The sequence below is a fragment of the Nycticebus coucang genome, chromosome 6 (genome assembly GCF_027406575.1).
Source record: "Nycticebus coucang isolate mNycCou1 chromosome 6, mNycCou1.pri, whole genome shotgun sequence".
In the NCBI taxonomy this organism is placed as follows: domain Eukaryota; kingdom Metazoa; phylum Chordata; class Mammalia; order Primates; family Lorisidae; genus Nycticebus; species Nycticebus coucang.
Window position 1 is genome coordinate 19,324,817 of NC_069785.1, and position 16,114 is coordinate 19,340,930.

Sequence of the window (16,114 nt, forward strand, 5' to 3'; positions counted from 1 at the left end):
TTGCCTCAGCCTCCTGAGTAGCTGGGACTACAGGCGCCCACCACAATGCCCGGCTATTTTTTTGTTGGAGTTTGGCCGGGGCGGGTTTGAACCCGCCACCCTCGGTATATGGGGCTAGCACCCTACTCACTGAGCCACAGGCGCCGCCCTGCAGCGTTAGTTTTCTTAATGAGTCTAGGAAGGTCTCTAAATGTTTGGTACTATTTATATATATTTATCATTTATAAAAGCATCTGAGATTTCCATATTTCTTATGATAAATTCATGGTAGATTCTTCTTTCTTGCATAATAATCCTTTACGCTTTTTCTTTTAAAAATATTTTATGCAGTTATTGTGCTTTTTTATATAATGTTATGCTTTTGCATGTTATTGATAAATGAAGTACTTTAATCCTGTTCTTATAGTTATGTTGGCTTCATGGCAAAAAAACAAGTAGCAAAAGGAAAGTAAGCACTCTCATTAATCATCTTACCCATTTTGTGAAATCCAGTGTAACTGTATGGTCCACATATACCAATCTAGACAGTTGGGTCACAACACAGTGCACCAGAAGGAAGACACAATGTCTTCTGTCCACTAATGCATGGTTAAACTATAGTATTCCCTAAACAACAACCATACTTGAAGTCTGTCTACTTCCATCTTTATTGACTTCTCACCTGTGCTAGAATAGAGATTTTTTTTTCCTGTGTGAGTGGTGAGTATACATTGGTATTCTCACATTATTGTTTACCACACTACATAACTACATAATGTGCAAATTTTATTCTAGTCTTTGTTTAAATGTGAAAACAACTATAGCTTCAGATGCTGTTTGGGGATTTCAGAAAGCAAAAAAAAGATGTAAAGCTGAAATTAATCTGTAAACTTATTTGACATAGGAATTCAAGTGCTTTTAATCCATTCTTTTCATTAGGCTTTTTGATATTTTTAATAATCAGTAATGGAAATAAAATTAAACTATGGATCACAAATCTCTCCATTTTCTTCTAACTGCTTTTCCTCTCAAACACTAGAATACAGCCTATTTAAATCTTAACTTTTGCCTGCCAAACCACTGTTACCATCCATCTGTTCATGCCAATTGTAAAGAAGGTTCAGTTTTTAGAGAAGCTTTGCATTTCACATAAGGTATGTGAAGTGAAATTTCACAAGGGACATGATGGATCCTGATTCTTAGTGATAAACCTTTGGGGCCATCAGGGTTGGCATATGGTCCAGTATGATATGAAGGCTTGGGTTCCCTGGCTTCACTTCTTTGGCGTGAAGCTGATAAAACCTGGCTCTTGAGTATTATTTCACTGGACACCAATCATGGGCAGCAGGAACTGCCCATTTAACTCTCTGTGGGAAGGAAGCCCAGAGAGCATTCACAATGGTACCATTGTTGAGTTGCAAACCGCTCTGAACAGCTTGACAGCACTGGGGAGGAGGGGAAGGGGTTGCTTTACTAATTGCTGTTCAGAAAAGAGAAGAAGCAAAAATAGCTGTTGTAGAATCTGATGTTTCTACATTTACTTACTCTCTTGATAGGAGTGTTGACTTTTATTTAGCATGTAGCTCCTATGAAAAAGAATATATTTAAGCAACCACCTGTAGTTAATTCCTTGTTAACATGCCATTATCTATTTTTAGCCCACTAGATTTTAACACAGCAAAAGTCAGTTTTGCCTTATGATTTGTTTAGATAAAAATATTCTTTTTACCTTCATAAGAATTTTAAGAGAGGGGGAGTAAATTAAAACGACCACAATTCACATATGGTTTAATTTGCAGTTTGCTTTTTAGGATTCTTAAATAGCATTTGGATGTGTATAAACTATATGAATATAGAAATGTAAATTAATGTTGTGTAACAATTGCAAATGATAAAATAACCCATTAAAGGTGAATTAATTAGTTAGCTCGTCTTGAGGTTGAATTCTGTTTAGATTAGATTTTTTTTTAAATGATAGGGTTGCTTCCTTTTTTTGAAACGTATATTTTGTATGAACACTGCTCTTCCAGGAAGCAGTTGGTAGTTCCTGTTGCAGAGAACAGTGATCTACAGCCTTACAAAAAATTAAAACTTATTTTCAGCCTTCAGGGATCCTGACCACACAGTATATTTTCATAGATGATTCTCTTTTTTTGTAGCTGAAATTAAGTTGACTAACTTATATTGCACTATTGTAATTTATGCAACATGTTCTTAAATAAGATCACAGAGAGATATTTTAAGAAATCTTTTTTAAATCTATAATTTTTTTAATGGAACACGTTTGCAAAATTTGTAGAAAGTCATATGCATGTTTTATAAAATTAGTAAATCTGTAAAACTTACTAATGTTCCATCTCCTCATGTTTCCTTAAGTGATTTTAGTAATTGGGCACCAGTGCAGTATTTCAAAAACAATAATTCATTGAATGCCCATTCTTCTTTTTACTGCAGAATAGATTATATTTAAGTCAAGATTAATGGATAGATCTTGATGTTAAAGTCCAGTGTCTAAGCCTGTCATTCCCTGGGGGCATATAGTGCATTAGTTTAAGCCAATATACTGCTTATCATAGATTCTATGACACTGTCTTAAATGATGGTTTGCTGTGCTTTGTTACTACTTACTATGATAATAAAATCACTTTTTTGTATTCCCAATAATTATAGCACTTAAACAAAATCTTAATTAAATTAGTACACATTTAGGTAGAGATAACACTTAAGTAATTGTACACTGTAAAATTTACTTTTTTTTTCCTTTTTGCAATCTTCTGACAGGGTTCAACTTTAGTATTTAGTTCAAATACATACATTTATTTCCTCAACTTCAATGCACTGAAATTTTCATTCTCAAAGGAAACAATAAAAAATGATTGTTTCTAATATCTCCCAATGTTTTTAAAACTCTTACTATAATACTAGTGATTTTGAAGTAGTTCTGTACCAGTTCTGGAAGGCTCATAATTACTTGAGCCTTAATGATAATCTTTTCAAATAGATCTTATCAAGAATTAAGAGTACAAAATTTTAATTTCACTAACTGAATTTTTTTTTAGATGTTTTGCTTCATACAACTTTCATAAAAGTAAAATAGATATATACATATTGGGTAATTATGGCAGTGCTTTTAGGGACCCACCAATGATTATTAGATTATTAAATGAGAAAGATTTTCAGAGTCTTTAGGTAGGTTCAAAATTTTAAACTTACTTAAGGTTAATCTTTTTAAATTATTTGCATGAACTTTGGTAGAATTGGGCTTATCAACTTTTTACTTAATGTTTTCATTTAATAATTGACTGATTATGAGCAATTATATGTAGTCCAAATTTTATTCAACCCTAGTGTTCAATAATAGGGCTATCCTCACACTGCCTTAGCACCTGTTATGGATTTTGAGTCATCTGGCAGCCCATGGGAGTTAGATAAAGAAGTACCAGGTGTCCTGCCTGTCTCCTAATTGAGACGCAGTGAAAACAATATAGACTTGGCAATATGGTTAAAAGGATGGATTAAAGCCCAGCTTTGTCTGCTCTGACAAATCACAGCTTTTCCTTCATAGTGTAGATAGTATCAACTACTAAAGAATTTCATTAATATAAGGCATCACAAAAATAGACAGTAATTTGTCAGAACCTGTTGAAGACTTTGAGAATTTCTGTTAATATAGTATAAGTAAACAATACCAAGATTATGCTGTTTGTTTAGGGGAATTTTATTTACTGCATATGAACTAGACTGGGTGTTTCTTAAAGGAATTAGCTACAGTAGGACAGAAATGGAATATGCCCCCCTCTGCCAGCTTTTAATTTACCAGATCTTGCTTTATACGGTAAGCAATACTTCCATCTTATAAAGGAACAGTGCATATTAACCCATGAGATACTTCATTACCCTGTATATTTCAAGAAAATACACTACTTTACTACTGGTAATAATCATGAGATCCCCGAGATGTACTTGTAAAATGTCTCTACCCGCATATCATATCTCAATAAAATTCTTATTGTTCATTATTTCTTGATGGGCCAGTGTAATGTTGCCTCAGAATATTTAAGATATCTCAAGGCCTTTTAAAATGAAAATGCCAACGTGGTTTTTCTCATTTTTATTTTAGAACATACAAGGATTTTACTATAGTATAGTAATTATAGTAAATTATAAATGTATAATTACAACTATAATTTATAGAGTCAATTATAAATATATATAAATAGAGTTCTTTCAGAAATTACCAGTCTTAGAATTTAAGCTAATTGTCATTGTTTTGGCCATCTTTAGGATAACTAACAGGCTTAACATACCTTTGTTTTTTCACCACACAACACCCAGATCATTGAGATTGGATGTAGAAAGAAAACTGGACTGTTGAGTAAAAGACTGAGATTTAAGCCCCAACTTTCAGCAGCTTTGTTTAGCTGAGCAAATCTCTGCACTCTGAATTTAGGCAAGGCTTATTGCTGAATAAACATTTTGCTAAATTTCCTTATGAAATGTAAAGTAATGTTGGTGGGTGTATCCTTCCTGTAGTTCAAACTATCTTAATATTCTCATAAATGTCTTGGGATAATCCCTCTCAAAATGGCCTTTGTAAAATCCTAAATATTTAAAATGGTTCAAGTATTAGTTTTCAAGGGTATCATTATCTCTATTCTTATGGTATACAGTCCAGTTTTGGAAATCTGCCTGTGGTTTGAAATTACCCTTCATTTGATTTTATCTATAGAGATTTTCTCAAAGATTCTGCCCTTTTCCCTCCTTCTCTATGGATGGCCACATAAGCAAATAGAATTAGGTTAACTAAATTCATTGTCTCATACCATTATAGAATTTATTAAAATTTTTAGATTTCTCTTGAAAAACAGTCACAACTAATGGGCGAAGAAGTTTATTTCAATGCTAAATTATGAGTTTTAATTACCTTCAACTTTAGGCAATTATTATAGTATAAGTATTTAAAGAAGTAATTATCAGTTTTCTTTCCTCTTAATGCTGTACCTTACATATTTATTCACTGTGCTTTTTTCACTTTTTTTGAGGGTCAGCAACATCAAAGGGCGTGGTAGAACCCAACTCTTTCTCACAGGATTCAAATTCTAGATCTATTCCTAGGAAAGTTCCAACTATTGTATTTTGCCCCAAAGAGGTTTGTCTCTAGGGAGCTAAACTGGGATTAGAGGACAGGACCTGTTGGCATAATAGACATCTCCTAATCCACTATCTAAACAACCTTATTCATTCATTCTTTCTGCAACTTATAAACAGTCATTGAGTACTACTAGGCTCTGTGTTGGATGCTGAAGATAATAAAAATAAAGTCATAGTATCTGTCCTCAGGATATTAGTCTCCCCACTAGTCTGTAATTTAAAAATGGACAATTAAAATTTAAATAGCATAAATAGAATTGCTGGATTACTAGTCTCTAAAGCAGTGTTTTCCTACCGTTTTTATCTCACAGCGCACTTCAACCTATAGTTAAACTTGCACGCACACTTAAATTATGTTGATCAAAATAAAAGTTAAAAAAAAAAAAGAACGTACTTACTGTGCTTTGAACTTCTTTCAAAAATAATTTAATAGTGATCTTTAAAAATTTTCCTGGCACACCTAAGATCCTCTTATGGCACACTAGTTGAAAATCACTGCTCTAAAGTGAAGTAGTGACATTGAAAAACTAACAAAATCAGATCCCAAGAATCAGGGATAAAACTATTTCTCTGGAAAGTATAGGGCAGCGCCTGTGGCTCAAGGAGTAGGGCACTGGTCCCATATGCCGGAGGTGGCAGGTTCAAACCTAGCCCTGGCCGAAAACCAAAAGAAAAAGAAAAGTATAGTTTGGGGCCAGGCACGGTGGCTTAAGCCTATAATCCCAGCACTTTGGGAGGCCGAGGCAGGTGGATTGCTTGAGCTCAGGAGTGCAGGACCAGCCTTAGCAAGAATGAGACCCTGTTTCTAAAAAAAATAGCACCTGTAGTCCCATCTACTTGAGAGGCTGAGGCAAGAGATTGCTTGAGTCCAATAGTTTGAGGAGCTGTGAGCTGTGATGCCAGGGCACTCTACCCAGGGCCACAAAGTGAGACTCTGTCTCAAAAAAAAAAAAAAAAAGTGTAGTTTATTGGAACAGTTCTGAGGAATGAGGCTAGGGCCTGGAAGCAAGAAGGTTGATTTGTGGCAGTCATTGAGGTTCATGATGTGGAAACTCACCATAGCCAGTTTCAAGCTACTAGCCTTATAGACTCTGTGAATATTGAATAATTGGTTCTAATCTGCTCAACTATAAGTAGTGCTTTCCAAAAAAAAATTTTTAAGTCAGGAGGCAAAATTTATAAGTAATTTCTACTACTGGAACTCTCCCTTTTCCTATGTTCTTGGAATCTTCTACATAGAGAATGAAGATGAAATTCCCAAGTGCTGAAACTATATAGAAGCCATAGTAATGTGAATGTAGGCAAGTGCGTACTAAATTAGGAATTTAAGTATAGCCTTAAATCCCTCCAAACTACACCACTGAACACAGATATAAACACTTTATACTTGCCTTTACTTTAAAAGAAGCCAAGATTTCTTGCCTAGGGAATAAAACATTAAACCTGAACTTAAGAGAAAAAAATAAAGCAATAATACAAATCTTTGATATCTGCTTATAATCATTTTCATAATTCCTTTTTGTAAAAATTATACTTTATATTCATCCTCACATGCACCATATACACACACAGATTTTTTACTTCATTAAGATTGGTCACAAGTCACATTGGAGCTAATTGTTTATATACCTTACTGGGTGTGCCATGGAATCACAAACCTGAAAGTTAAAGCTTTTTCTGACAGTAAAAGCAGTCCAGAATTACCAGAGTAATAAAATTATTGTAGAGAATGAAAAGTTGCTGCTTTTTTAATACCAAATCTACCTTTTATCTATTCTTCCTACATGTGAATAAAGTTAAAATCCTTGATACTATTTAACCTTCTGCAGTGTCTTTTTTTGCATAAGAAGTCGGTGTTCCATTTTATCAGAATAAGTCTGAAGTCCATCTGTATATACCATAAGTAAGAAATATTAGCAGTATTATCAAGGAGTTCTTACAGTGTTGGGGGGAGGAGTTTCTTTTTTTTTTCTTTTCTTTTCTTTTTTTTTTTGGTGAGGTAGAATCTCACTCTTGCCCAGGCTAGAGTGCTGTGGCATCCTTGTAGCTCACTGAAATCTCAAACTCTTGGATTCAAGTGATCTTCTTGACTGAGCCTCCATGTACCCGGCATTATAGGCAAGCATCACAACACTCAGCTAATTTTTCTATTTATAGTAGAGTCAGGATTGAGCTCTTACTCAGGCTGATCTCAAAGGATCCTCTCACTTTGGCCTCCTAGAGTGCTAGCATTACAGGAGTGAACCACTGTACCCAACCAAGGTATAATTCTTAAACTGACAAATTGTCCTTCTAGAGATGAGCACCTGCTTACAAAGACAGGAGCCAAAGGTCAAATCTATTTTCAGTACATATGTATGGGCACTTTTGTTACCTGTATTTATTATATCCTTTCTCTTCAACACCTCTATGAAGCGAACAGGAGCAGGTGATGTTGTCACCATTTAACATGCAGATAAACTGTGGCACAGAGAATTCATGCATAATTTTTTCAGGACCAGGTTGAAATTGAACCCCACTTTACACCTGACCTTAAAGTTTAAAATCAAGAATAGTTACTTAAAATGTATAATAATGTTGGCTGGGTGTGGTAGCTCACACCTTTAGTCCCAGCAGTTTTGGAGGCCAAGGTGGAGGGTTGCTAGAGGCCAGGAGTTTGAGACCAGCCTGGTAGCAACCTTTCCCCCACCCCCTGCACCCCAGTGTCTACAAAGAAATGGGCACACACCTGTAGTCCTAGCTACTCAGGAGTCTGAGGCAAGAAGATCTCTTAAGCCCAGGAGTTCAATACTGCAAGGAGCTATGTTTGTGCCACTGCATTCAAGCCTGGGAAACAGAGCGAGACCCTGTCTCTAAAACAATGACGCCAAAAAAATACAATAATGTTAATTTAATACTAATGAAGTACAGATTAGATTTAAATGATTTGTTATAGAAAGTGTCTTAGTATTTTTAGAATGGCAATATTCCTTCCCCTCTTTTTTTGCTTTTGCAGAAAATAGAAGGAAGGAGGATTAGTGGATAATTACATTGCTATGATTGCAGCACCTGTGTGTTATTTCTTTTGATTGGCTAGTTCTGTATTACAGATTCTTACCAGTTCAGAGTCTCCTTCATCAAATGGTTTTTATTAGCTAATTTGGGCTTGTTTTACATGTATAGTGAAAATCTTAATTCAATTTAGACTTGCATTTCAATTTTTGTTGTAAATTTTTTGGTTAGTTTACCTTTGCCTTTTTATTGTCCTACTCATTTTAGTTTTTTAATTTCAGTGCCAAGGGCAAAACCCAGACAGTAGGAATATAGCTTGAGTTCCTATTGTTGCTGGCCATCAAGTTTGTGTATAGGTACTCATAACATTAGTGCTTCAATGTATATGTACTAATAACTCTTCCCTACAGAGCTGCCTTTTAAGGAGTGTGTAACCTCTTCAGAGGAGATCTAGGAGTTAACTGCTGTGGATTATGGTTACAGTTATAATTGCTAACAGTACTGTTTGGAACTTTATCATCTGGATCACCTTGTTGTGGACTCAGAACGATGGTTTAAATAGAGTTCATTTAGTTCAAATAGAGTTCATACACATATCTCTTTAATATGTTTCCTTGGTAAAAAGGGGGAAAGATGTAAGTCTTATAATTTATTTTACTTGGCTGTTTCAAACTTGGAAAATTATAAAGAACATTTACCTGGTTAGAAGGTGAGTTTCCATAAACTATCATTATTTACCTAACTAACAATGTTTTCTAAAGATAAGCTCCCCGAAAGGTAACTTCAAACATTAACCTACCCTGAATAAATGATGAATGCTGTAGTTTTTTGTTTAAAGTTAATTATTAAGGATTGTTTTTCTTCACTCTGCCACCTAGACTTGAACTTTTAAAAAATCATTTTAGTGGGCGGCGCCTGTGGCTCAGTGAGCAGGGCACTGGCCCCATATACCGAGGGTGGCGGGTTCAAACCCGGCCCCGGCCAAACTGCAACACAAAAATAGCCGGGCGTTGTGGCAGGCGCCTGTAGTCCCAGCTACTCGGGAGGCTGAGGCAGGAGAATTGCCTAAGCCCAGGAGTTGGAGGTTACTGTGAGCTGTGTGACGCCACGGCACTCTACCAAGGGCGATAAAGTGAAACTCTGTCTCTACAAAAAAAAAAAAAAAAAATCATTTTAGTGATAGGAAATAAAGAAAAAAATCATTTTAGAAAGCATTGTTTTTTACTAATGAAGATGTATTATAATTTTATTAAATATATCATGTTATTATACAAAGTGAATGTTATATCTGGATAATTTTAGCTTTGTACAGCTATTTATTAGGGTTTCTTCAGAGTTTTATAATCACCTTTTGTATAGCAAAGTAGAATTACCTTCTAAAATGTGTTTTATCCAGAAAATTGTTTTCTTCAGTGAAGTTACTACATTGGAAGTACCTTCCTTACTTTTGAAATATTAACATTTGCTTTCTTTCTGCCTAATTTTTGTATAAACTCTAAATATTATAAGATAAAGTAAAATATTTCCTTTATAGGCCCTCTGAAAGTAGAGCATTTTAAAAGCAGGTAGGTGTCTCCACCCTACTTTTCATGAAGCGTTTTACCCATTCAAGCAGACTTTTAAAAACAGCTTGTTTTGATAGCAGACTGTTCTCCTGTGGGCCTTCAGCCTTTGCTTCCTGGCAGCACCTTTGGTGCGAAAAGAGAGTGATCAATTGGGAGACTATCAGTGCCAGCATGCATAGAGTGATAAGTTAACACACCACTGGGAATTTCTAGGGCCCACCAAGATACTTCACTTCTAATGTGCTAACAAGCTCATTTTTCTACCTCTTGCCTCTTCAGTTATTTTTTTTCTCAGAAGAGCTTAGAAGTTGAGTGCATCAGGCATAATGAAAAGCTCTGTAGGAGGGAGAAGCAATAACCCCATTTTTCCCTTTTCAGCCAAATAGAAAATTAGTTTCTGGTAATACACAAAGGCCAGTATTTTTTGTACAAGGGGCACTGCTGTGAATCAAAGGACTCTATTAACTGCAGAAAATTCGGCAGCTGTGAATCTCCCCCAATGAAAAAAGTACTTTCCAACAAGTTGTGAGATATGTGGTATTATTTAGATTGAACCATCAGTTTCATCCCCTTCCATTTATAACCATATACCCTCTTTAAAAGTGTGCTATATTATTTTTCTGAGTTAAGACTCCGAAATGTCTACATTATGTTCCTATAAAATCCTCAATCCTGATCATTTTAATACAGCATCTTGTCCTGTTGCTACCCATTTCAGAAATAAAATTCTTTTGAAGCTTAATCCTGGTGTAAAGAATTGAAAATAACGAGTTGCCAGGAATTAGAATTCAGGCTTATTTCAATATTTGATGCATAAGATAAATGGTAATACAGGAAGAGTGTACACAAGCCATTTAGAGAGCAGAAGTCACAAAGTCAAGTGCATAATGAATATAGTTTTACCTTTGACACTCATGCTTTTTTTTCTTCATAATAAGCTTTTGTAAATATAATTGGCCATGGTATCTCCATTGAATCATTTTCAATTTTTTGGTCTCTATTACAAACTTGGTCTATAATTTCTAAAATTGTACAACTATAATAATTGAATTACAATTTTAAAATATGAAGGAATTTTGAGGGGAATATATTAAAATGGGTTCAGTGAAAAAAGAATAGGCAAATTTTTATTATCCTTATTTAAATGTCTTGTGTAAAGCCTGTCAACATAGCATACTGCGTACAGCAGGAAAACTTTTAAAAGTTGAAGAAGAAAGGTTAACTGATTTCTCAGTTCAGGAACTATACGACATGAAGTCAGCATGTGAGTTTTTCCTGATAATTGTATGTTGCTGCCTGCTGCTCTACATTTTGACAGCCATTTCCATAGTTGCTTTCGTGAACAACAGAAATATTCTCTCTCTTTCTCGCCCTCTCTGTGCTAACAGCACAATCAGGCCTGCTGAAACAGGAAGCCTGGAGTGGGTTGTTCAAAAGGAACAACACTTCAAGGTACTGGTTGCTTGTCAATAATATCAGAGAAGAAAATGTGGTGAAAGGAAAGTACAGTATTTTTCTGTCAGTGTCAGTGCCCTGTAGATGCTTTGTTAGACAGTCTTTAGGAGTCCCGTGGACTCTTTGCAAATATTCCTGCTTGTTTCAGTGTTATAATTGACTAGGTATTTTTTCCTGACATACAGATTCAGCTATGTATTTATCTTAACTGCATGAAGTTATTCGAGGATTACAGCAACAGTAGTCTTCCATTCAAAATGAGAACAATTGCTAAGAAAATGCGAGGATTTTAGAAAAAGAAGATATATAGGAATTTTTTACAATAAATCTTTACAAATGAAAAATACAGAATTTTAGATGTAGTATTTTAAGCAGCATTATAATGTTTATTGTGTGGCTTTTGAGAGTAAATCTTCAGATGAAAGCTGATTAACAAGATAAGATGAGCCTAGGCTGACCTGATGGCAGTTGAATCCAGTAAACTGTTAAACTTTTTTTATTTCAGCAGTTTGGTATTTTAATTGTTTTTAATAAATGCCTCTGTCATGTATAGTGGATTTCTGAAGAATAAACTTACATTAAAAACTATACTTTTACAATTTAAAAAGCCATACTATTAATAATATGCAAAATAATTAGTTAATAATTATATTGAGAAGTAATGGCTTAGCATTTGTAGTAGTCCTTTTTATAAGATCTTTTCTTTTCCAGTATAAGCTGCATTTAAATTGATCCTTAACTGAAGGGAATCAGCTATGAGGAGCGAGCACGATACCTGCAAACAATCGTCCAGCACCATTTGGAGCCAACAACCTTTGAAGACTTTGCAGCGCAGCTTTTTTCTCCAGCCCCCTACCATTATTTACCATCTGATGCCGGTAAGATTGAAAACACGTGTGAGTTGTTACCAGAACTTAAAATGCAATACCCTTTTGTTCTAAAAAACTTGCTTAAATAAAATTCTAATCATTGAAATATGAATATTTTTATTACTTTAATATTTGAATTTGGCCTATAAATTTGACTTATACTTTCCTTTTACCTAAATGCAGTTCCTTAGAAAGGCAGCAATCTTCATAAAAGTACATGCACCACATTTTATCTGAACTAATGATCAATGACTCTCATATCTCATGAGGGCATTACAAAAAGTATCTGCAAAAGAAACACAAGTTGAGCATGCATTCTCAGCTTTAGGAGATGTATTTTATGGCTATGAGTATTATTGCCTTATCATCTCTAATTTTACAAATAGAGCTAAAATACCTGGTCTAGATTTAGAGGTGCTTGATAGTGTAAATTATGTTACAATAATTAGAGATTGTAAGAGGGTACTGCATTTTTAACAATTAACTAATTTTGAAGAAATCAGTAAGAAAATAAATGACTCGTGGCCTTCCTATTCTGTAATATCTTGCACTCCTTATGATTGTTTCATTTATTTTATTTTCCCTCTTTAGATCATTAAATATCAGTTCTGTTTATCTGAAGGTAAGACAAAGTGTCAACTAAAACACCTTCTGTTCTTCTCCCATTTCCTATTTTCAAAATTGGCAAGCTCTAAGCTTGTAACTCAAACAGTAATAAGCAAATTTAACACTTTCCTGGTTCATACTAAACATTTCAGAAATTATCACTAAATTTTTTCCAGAATTTTATTGACTAACCCAGGTCTGCATGAAACTAACATGGGGATAAAAATAACAAATAATAGACTCCCTTGGGTTGAAATTAGTTATACCTTGTTATATTGACCTTTTTTTGTTTGTTTGTTTCTCGGCATGAAAAAGTAGTACTACTGAACTGAAGTAGTTTGTCTTTGTATTTTGTAATGTGTTGCATTGTTATTGGATATCTTAACTCATCAAAAGGTTATTCTCTGTGTGCCTTGCACTGTGCTAGGCACGTAAAATACCCCATTTCCCCAAAAATAAGACAGTGTCTTATTTTAAGGTGTGCTTCCAAAGATGCGCTAGGTCTTATTTTCAGGGGACATCTTATCTTTCCTGTAAGTAGCTCTTATTTTCGGAGGATGTCTTATTTTCGGGGAAACAGGGTCCAAAGATGGCTAGGGTAACAGTGTTAAAGGAAACAGGAAAAGAGAACGTAATATATTTGAAGTTCATCATAATAAACCTTCAGATTCTCTTTGTTAAATGAGTGTTCTTTATGATAAATAAGTTTAGCACAGCACTCCTTTTCTTAGTCTAATTTATTTGAAAAAAACTACATAATACTCAACTGAGATTTAGTTTTATGATGTTAAAGCTTCCATTCCTGTCATCATTAAATTGCCATTAGAAAAATAATTTTACCAAAATCTTTGATCCCGTTCAGTTATTATAAGAGACATAGCAAAGGGAAAAATCACATTAGACCAGGTTGAGTCTGGTCTAATTTTTTATCTTTGAAAAAGATAAAAGTCTAGGGTGGTGCCTGTGGCTCAAAGGAGTAGGGCGCAGGCCCCATATGCCAGAGGTGGTGGGTTCAAGCCCAGCCCCAGCCAAAAGCTGCAAAAAAATAAAAAACTAAAAAAAAAAAGAAAAGAAAGAAAAAGATAAAAGTCTAATATTTACTTTAATAGATTGACACTATCTATACAATTGTTCAGTTTGGCATTAAGAAAGTTGGTAAAAGAAAGATATTAAAAGTAAATTAGTAAGTATACCTGATAATTTCATTATTTAATAATAGAGAATATCAGATAAAATATCAGACTATATTAAAATAGATTATCAGTGACCCTTTTGTGTATCATATGGTTAAATCATAAATCTCACAACTGAAAAATATTGGTAATAGAACCACATTTGGACTAACTTTTCCCCCTTACATTTATACACGCTGCTTCATGTTGTAGTTGTTTACCAGCTGGAGTCCTTCATATTTGTCATCTTAATGTTCTCATAGTTTGCATTTATCCCGTACATTCAGCTAGGTATATAATATGGGAAGTAAGTAGTAGTCTTGCTTACTGAGACATTAGGTAAAAGATGCTCTAAGCAACTAGGCAAAGGCTCTATTGGCTTTGTTTTTACTGTATCTTACTAAATTCTTCTACTAGTTGTTTAACATAGCACTTAACGATTATCTAAACATAATATTATGCTACTAATTTTTTTCAATTCCTTTTGCCTTTAGGAACCATTAGGTCCTATAATTTTCAAAAAGATGCTTTTATTTATAAATAACTTGTGCCACTATTACTGAATATATTTCTATTTAAGTTTTTTACAGACTTTAATAGTTATGACAGAAGTTTCTATCAGAATGGTTCTCAGTTCAACACAGTAAAAAAAGAAAGAAATACGTAGTACTGTGGTACCAAAAACATTGTGGAATTTGAAGAATGATTTTTATTCTTCCAGTCATCTCAAATCTTGATTTCTTTTTATCGTAAGTCAACCCCATACATATAGAGCTTCCTTTAAAATCATAAGTCAAAGTGGGACAGAGAAGATATAAAATAAGCCACACAGTAGCAGTTTAGACCCAATTTCTGATTTGCAAAAATAACATACTGGTGTCATTTGCTTAGGTTCATTTTTATTTTTGTGCACTGATAAAATTTGTTCATCCTATCGAGGAAATGGATTTATAATTGCAATTGAGAATCAACATTTGATATCCTGTGTATATAAAATAATACTAATTATTCTAATTCCTAATTAGAATTATTAGTAATAATTTCGAATTAGATTTAAAGAATGCCAGTATGGCATGGTGCTGTGGTTCATGCCTGTAATCCTAGCACTTTGGGAGACAGAGGCAGGAAGATTGCCTGAGGCCAGGAGTTCAAGATGAGCAATTTAGCAAGACCCTATCTCTACAAAAACTAGAAAAATTAGCCAGGTATGATGGTGCATGCCTGTAGCTATTTGGGAGGCTGAGGCAGAAGGCTCACTGGAACCCAGGAGTAGTTTATGGTTTCTGTGAGCTAAGATGACACCATTGCACTCTAGTCCAGGCAACAGAGTGAGATGCTATTTCAAAAACAAAGCCTGTATGCTTATATTCTTTTTTACCAACCCTAAAACACAATTCTATTCAGTGGAATAGTATAAAAAAATACTATTTTTTTTAAAGTTACTTAATTTGGTTCAAGATTAAATAAAACCCACTTTCAGATTAACAGTAAGGTACAAACTTTTGATGACACTTCAATCCAAGAAAGGATTTTTTCATATAACTTTCAGCATTATTTAGATAGATATGGAAGATTTTGGTATATCATAGTTGTCCCATAAATTTTCTAACCGTATTTTCTCAAAATGTACTGTCTGTGGCAGTAGACTTAATACTTAAGGGAAATTATTTTTATCCCTAAGGTCATTGAGGGAAATACCGTGATGTCACACTTTGTTGATCTCCCGTAACTACATTAAAATATTATTAGATTTTTCTTGTCTTTTATTTTTAAAAAGTTACAGGAAAAAAATCCCTTTATCTTTGTCAGGCATGTGTGTGGAAAATATCAAAAGTTTTACAGTGACTTATTTTCTTTATATGTACAAACACCTCCCCTCTAACCATAAACTTTAAAATGGAATTAGTCTCTTCGTGACCAAATTACAGTGGTCATTTAAAATGTATACATTTTTCCCTAATGTTGTCTTTTTTTATTTTATAATAAAATTAAAATTGTTTTTTTATTTTATAATAAAATTAAAATTGTTTTTTTATTTTATAATAAAAGAAATTCTAGAATGTCAACAAGAAACAGGATCCTCATTTTGTTGAAAGTATATGGTAAATAAAAATGGGCTTATCTTTCTTGGTTTAAATATTAAAAATACATTCCTAATTTTTTTTTTTTTTTGAGACAGAGTCTCATTTTATTGCCCTCAGTAGAGTGCTGTGGTGTCACGGCTCACAGCAACCTCCAACTCCTGGGGTTAGGCGATTCTCTTGCCTCAGCGTCCCAAGTTGCTGAGACTACAAGCTCCTGTAGTCCCAAAAAAAAATGCCCGGCT

General features: G+C 34.1%; 1 protein-coding gene across 6 annotated transcripts in view; it reads left to right on the top strand.

Annotated features, from left to right (window-relative positions):
- RALGAPA1 (Ral GTPase activating protein catalytic subunit alpha 1) overlaps positions 1–16,114 on the top strand; it is a 222,720-nt gene that overhangs the window by 198,467 nt on the left and 8,139 nt on the right. For 3 of the 6 annotated variants that reach the window (XM_053593959.1, XM_053593956.1, XM_053593960.1), the window contains 2 exons: positions 11,895–12,019; positions 12,602–12,632. In XM_053593959.1, the coding sequence (XP_053449934.1) occupies positions 11,895–12,019; positions 12,602–12,609 (133 nt within the window). In that variant the 3' untranslated portion in view covers positions 12,610–12,632. Of the gene's footprint in view, positions 1–11,894; positions 12,020–12,601; positions 12,633–16,114 lie in introns of those variants that run through there. The other 3 variants (XM_053593955.1, XM_053593957.1, XM_053593958.1) reach the window with 1 other exon arrangement.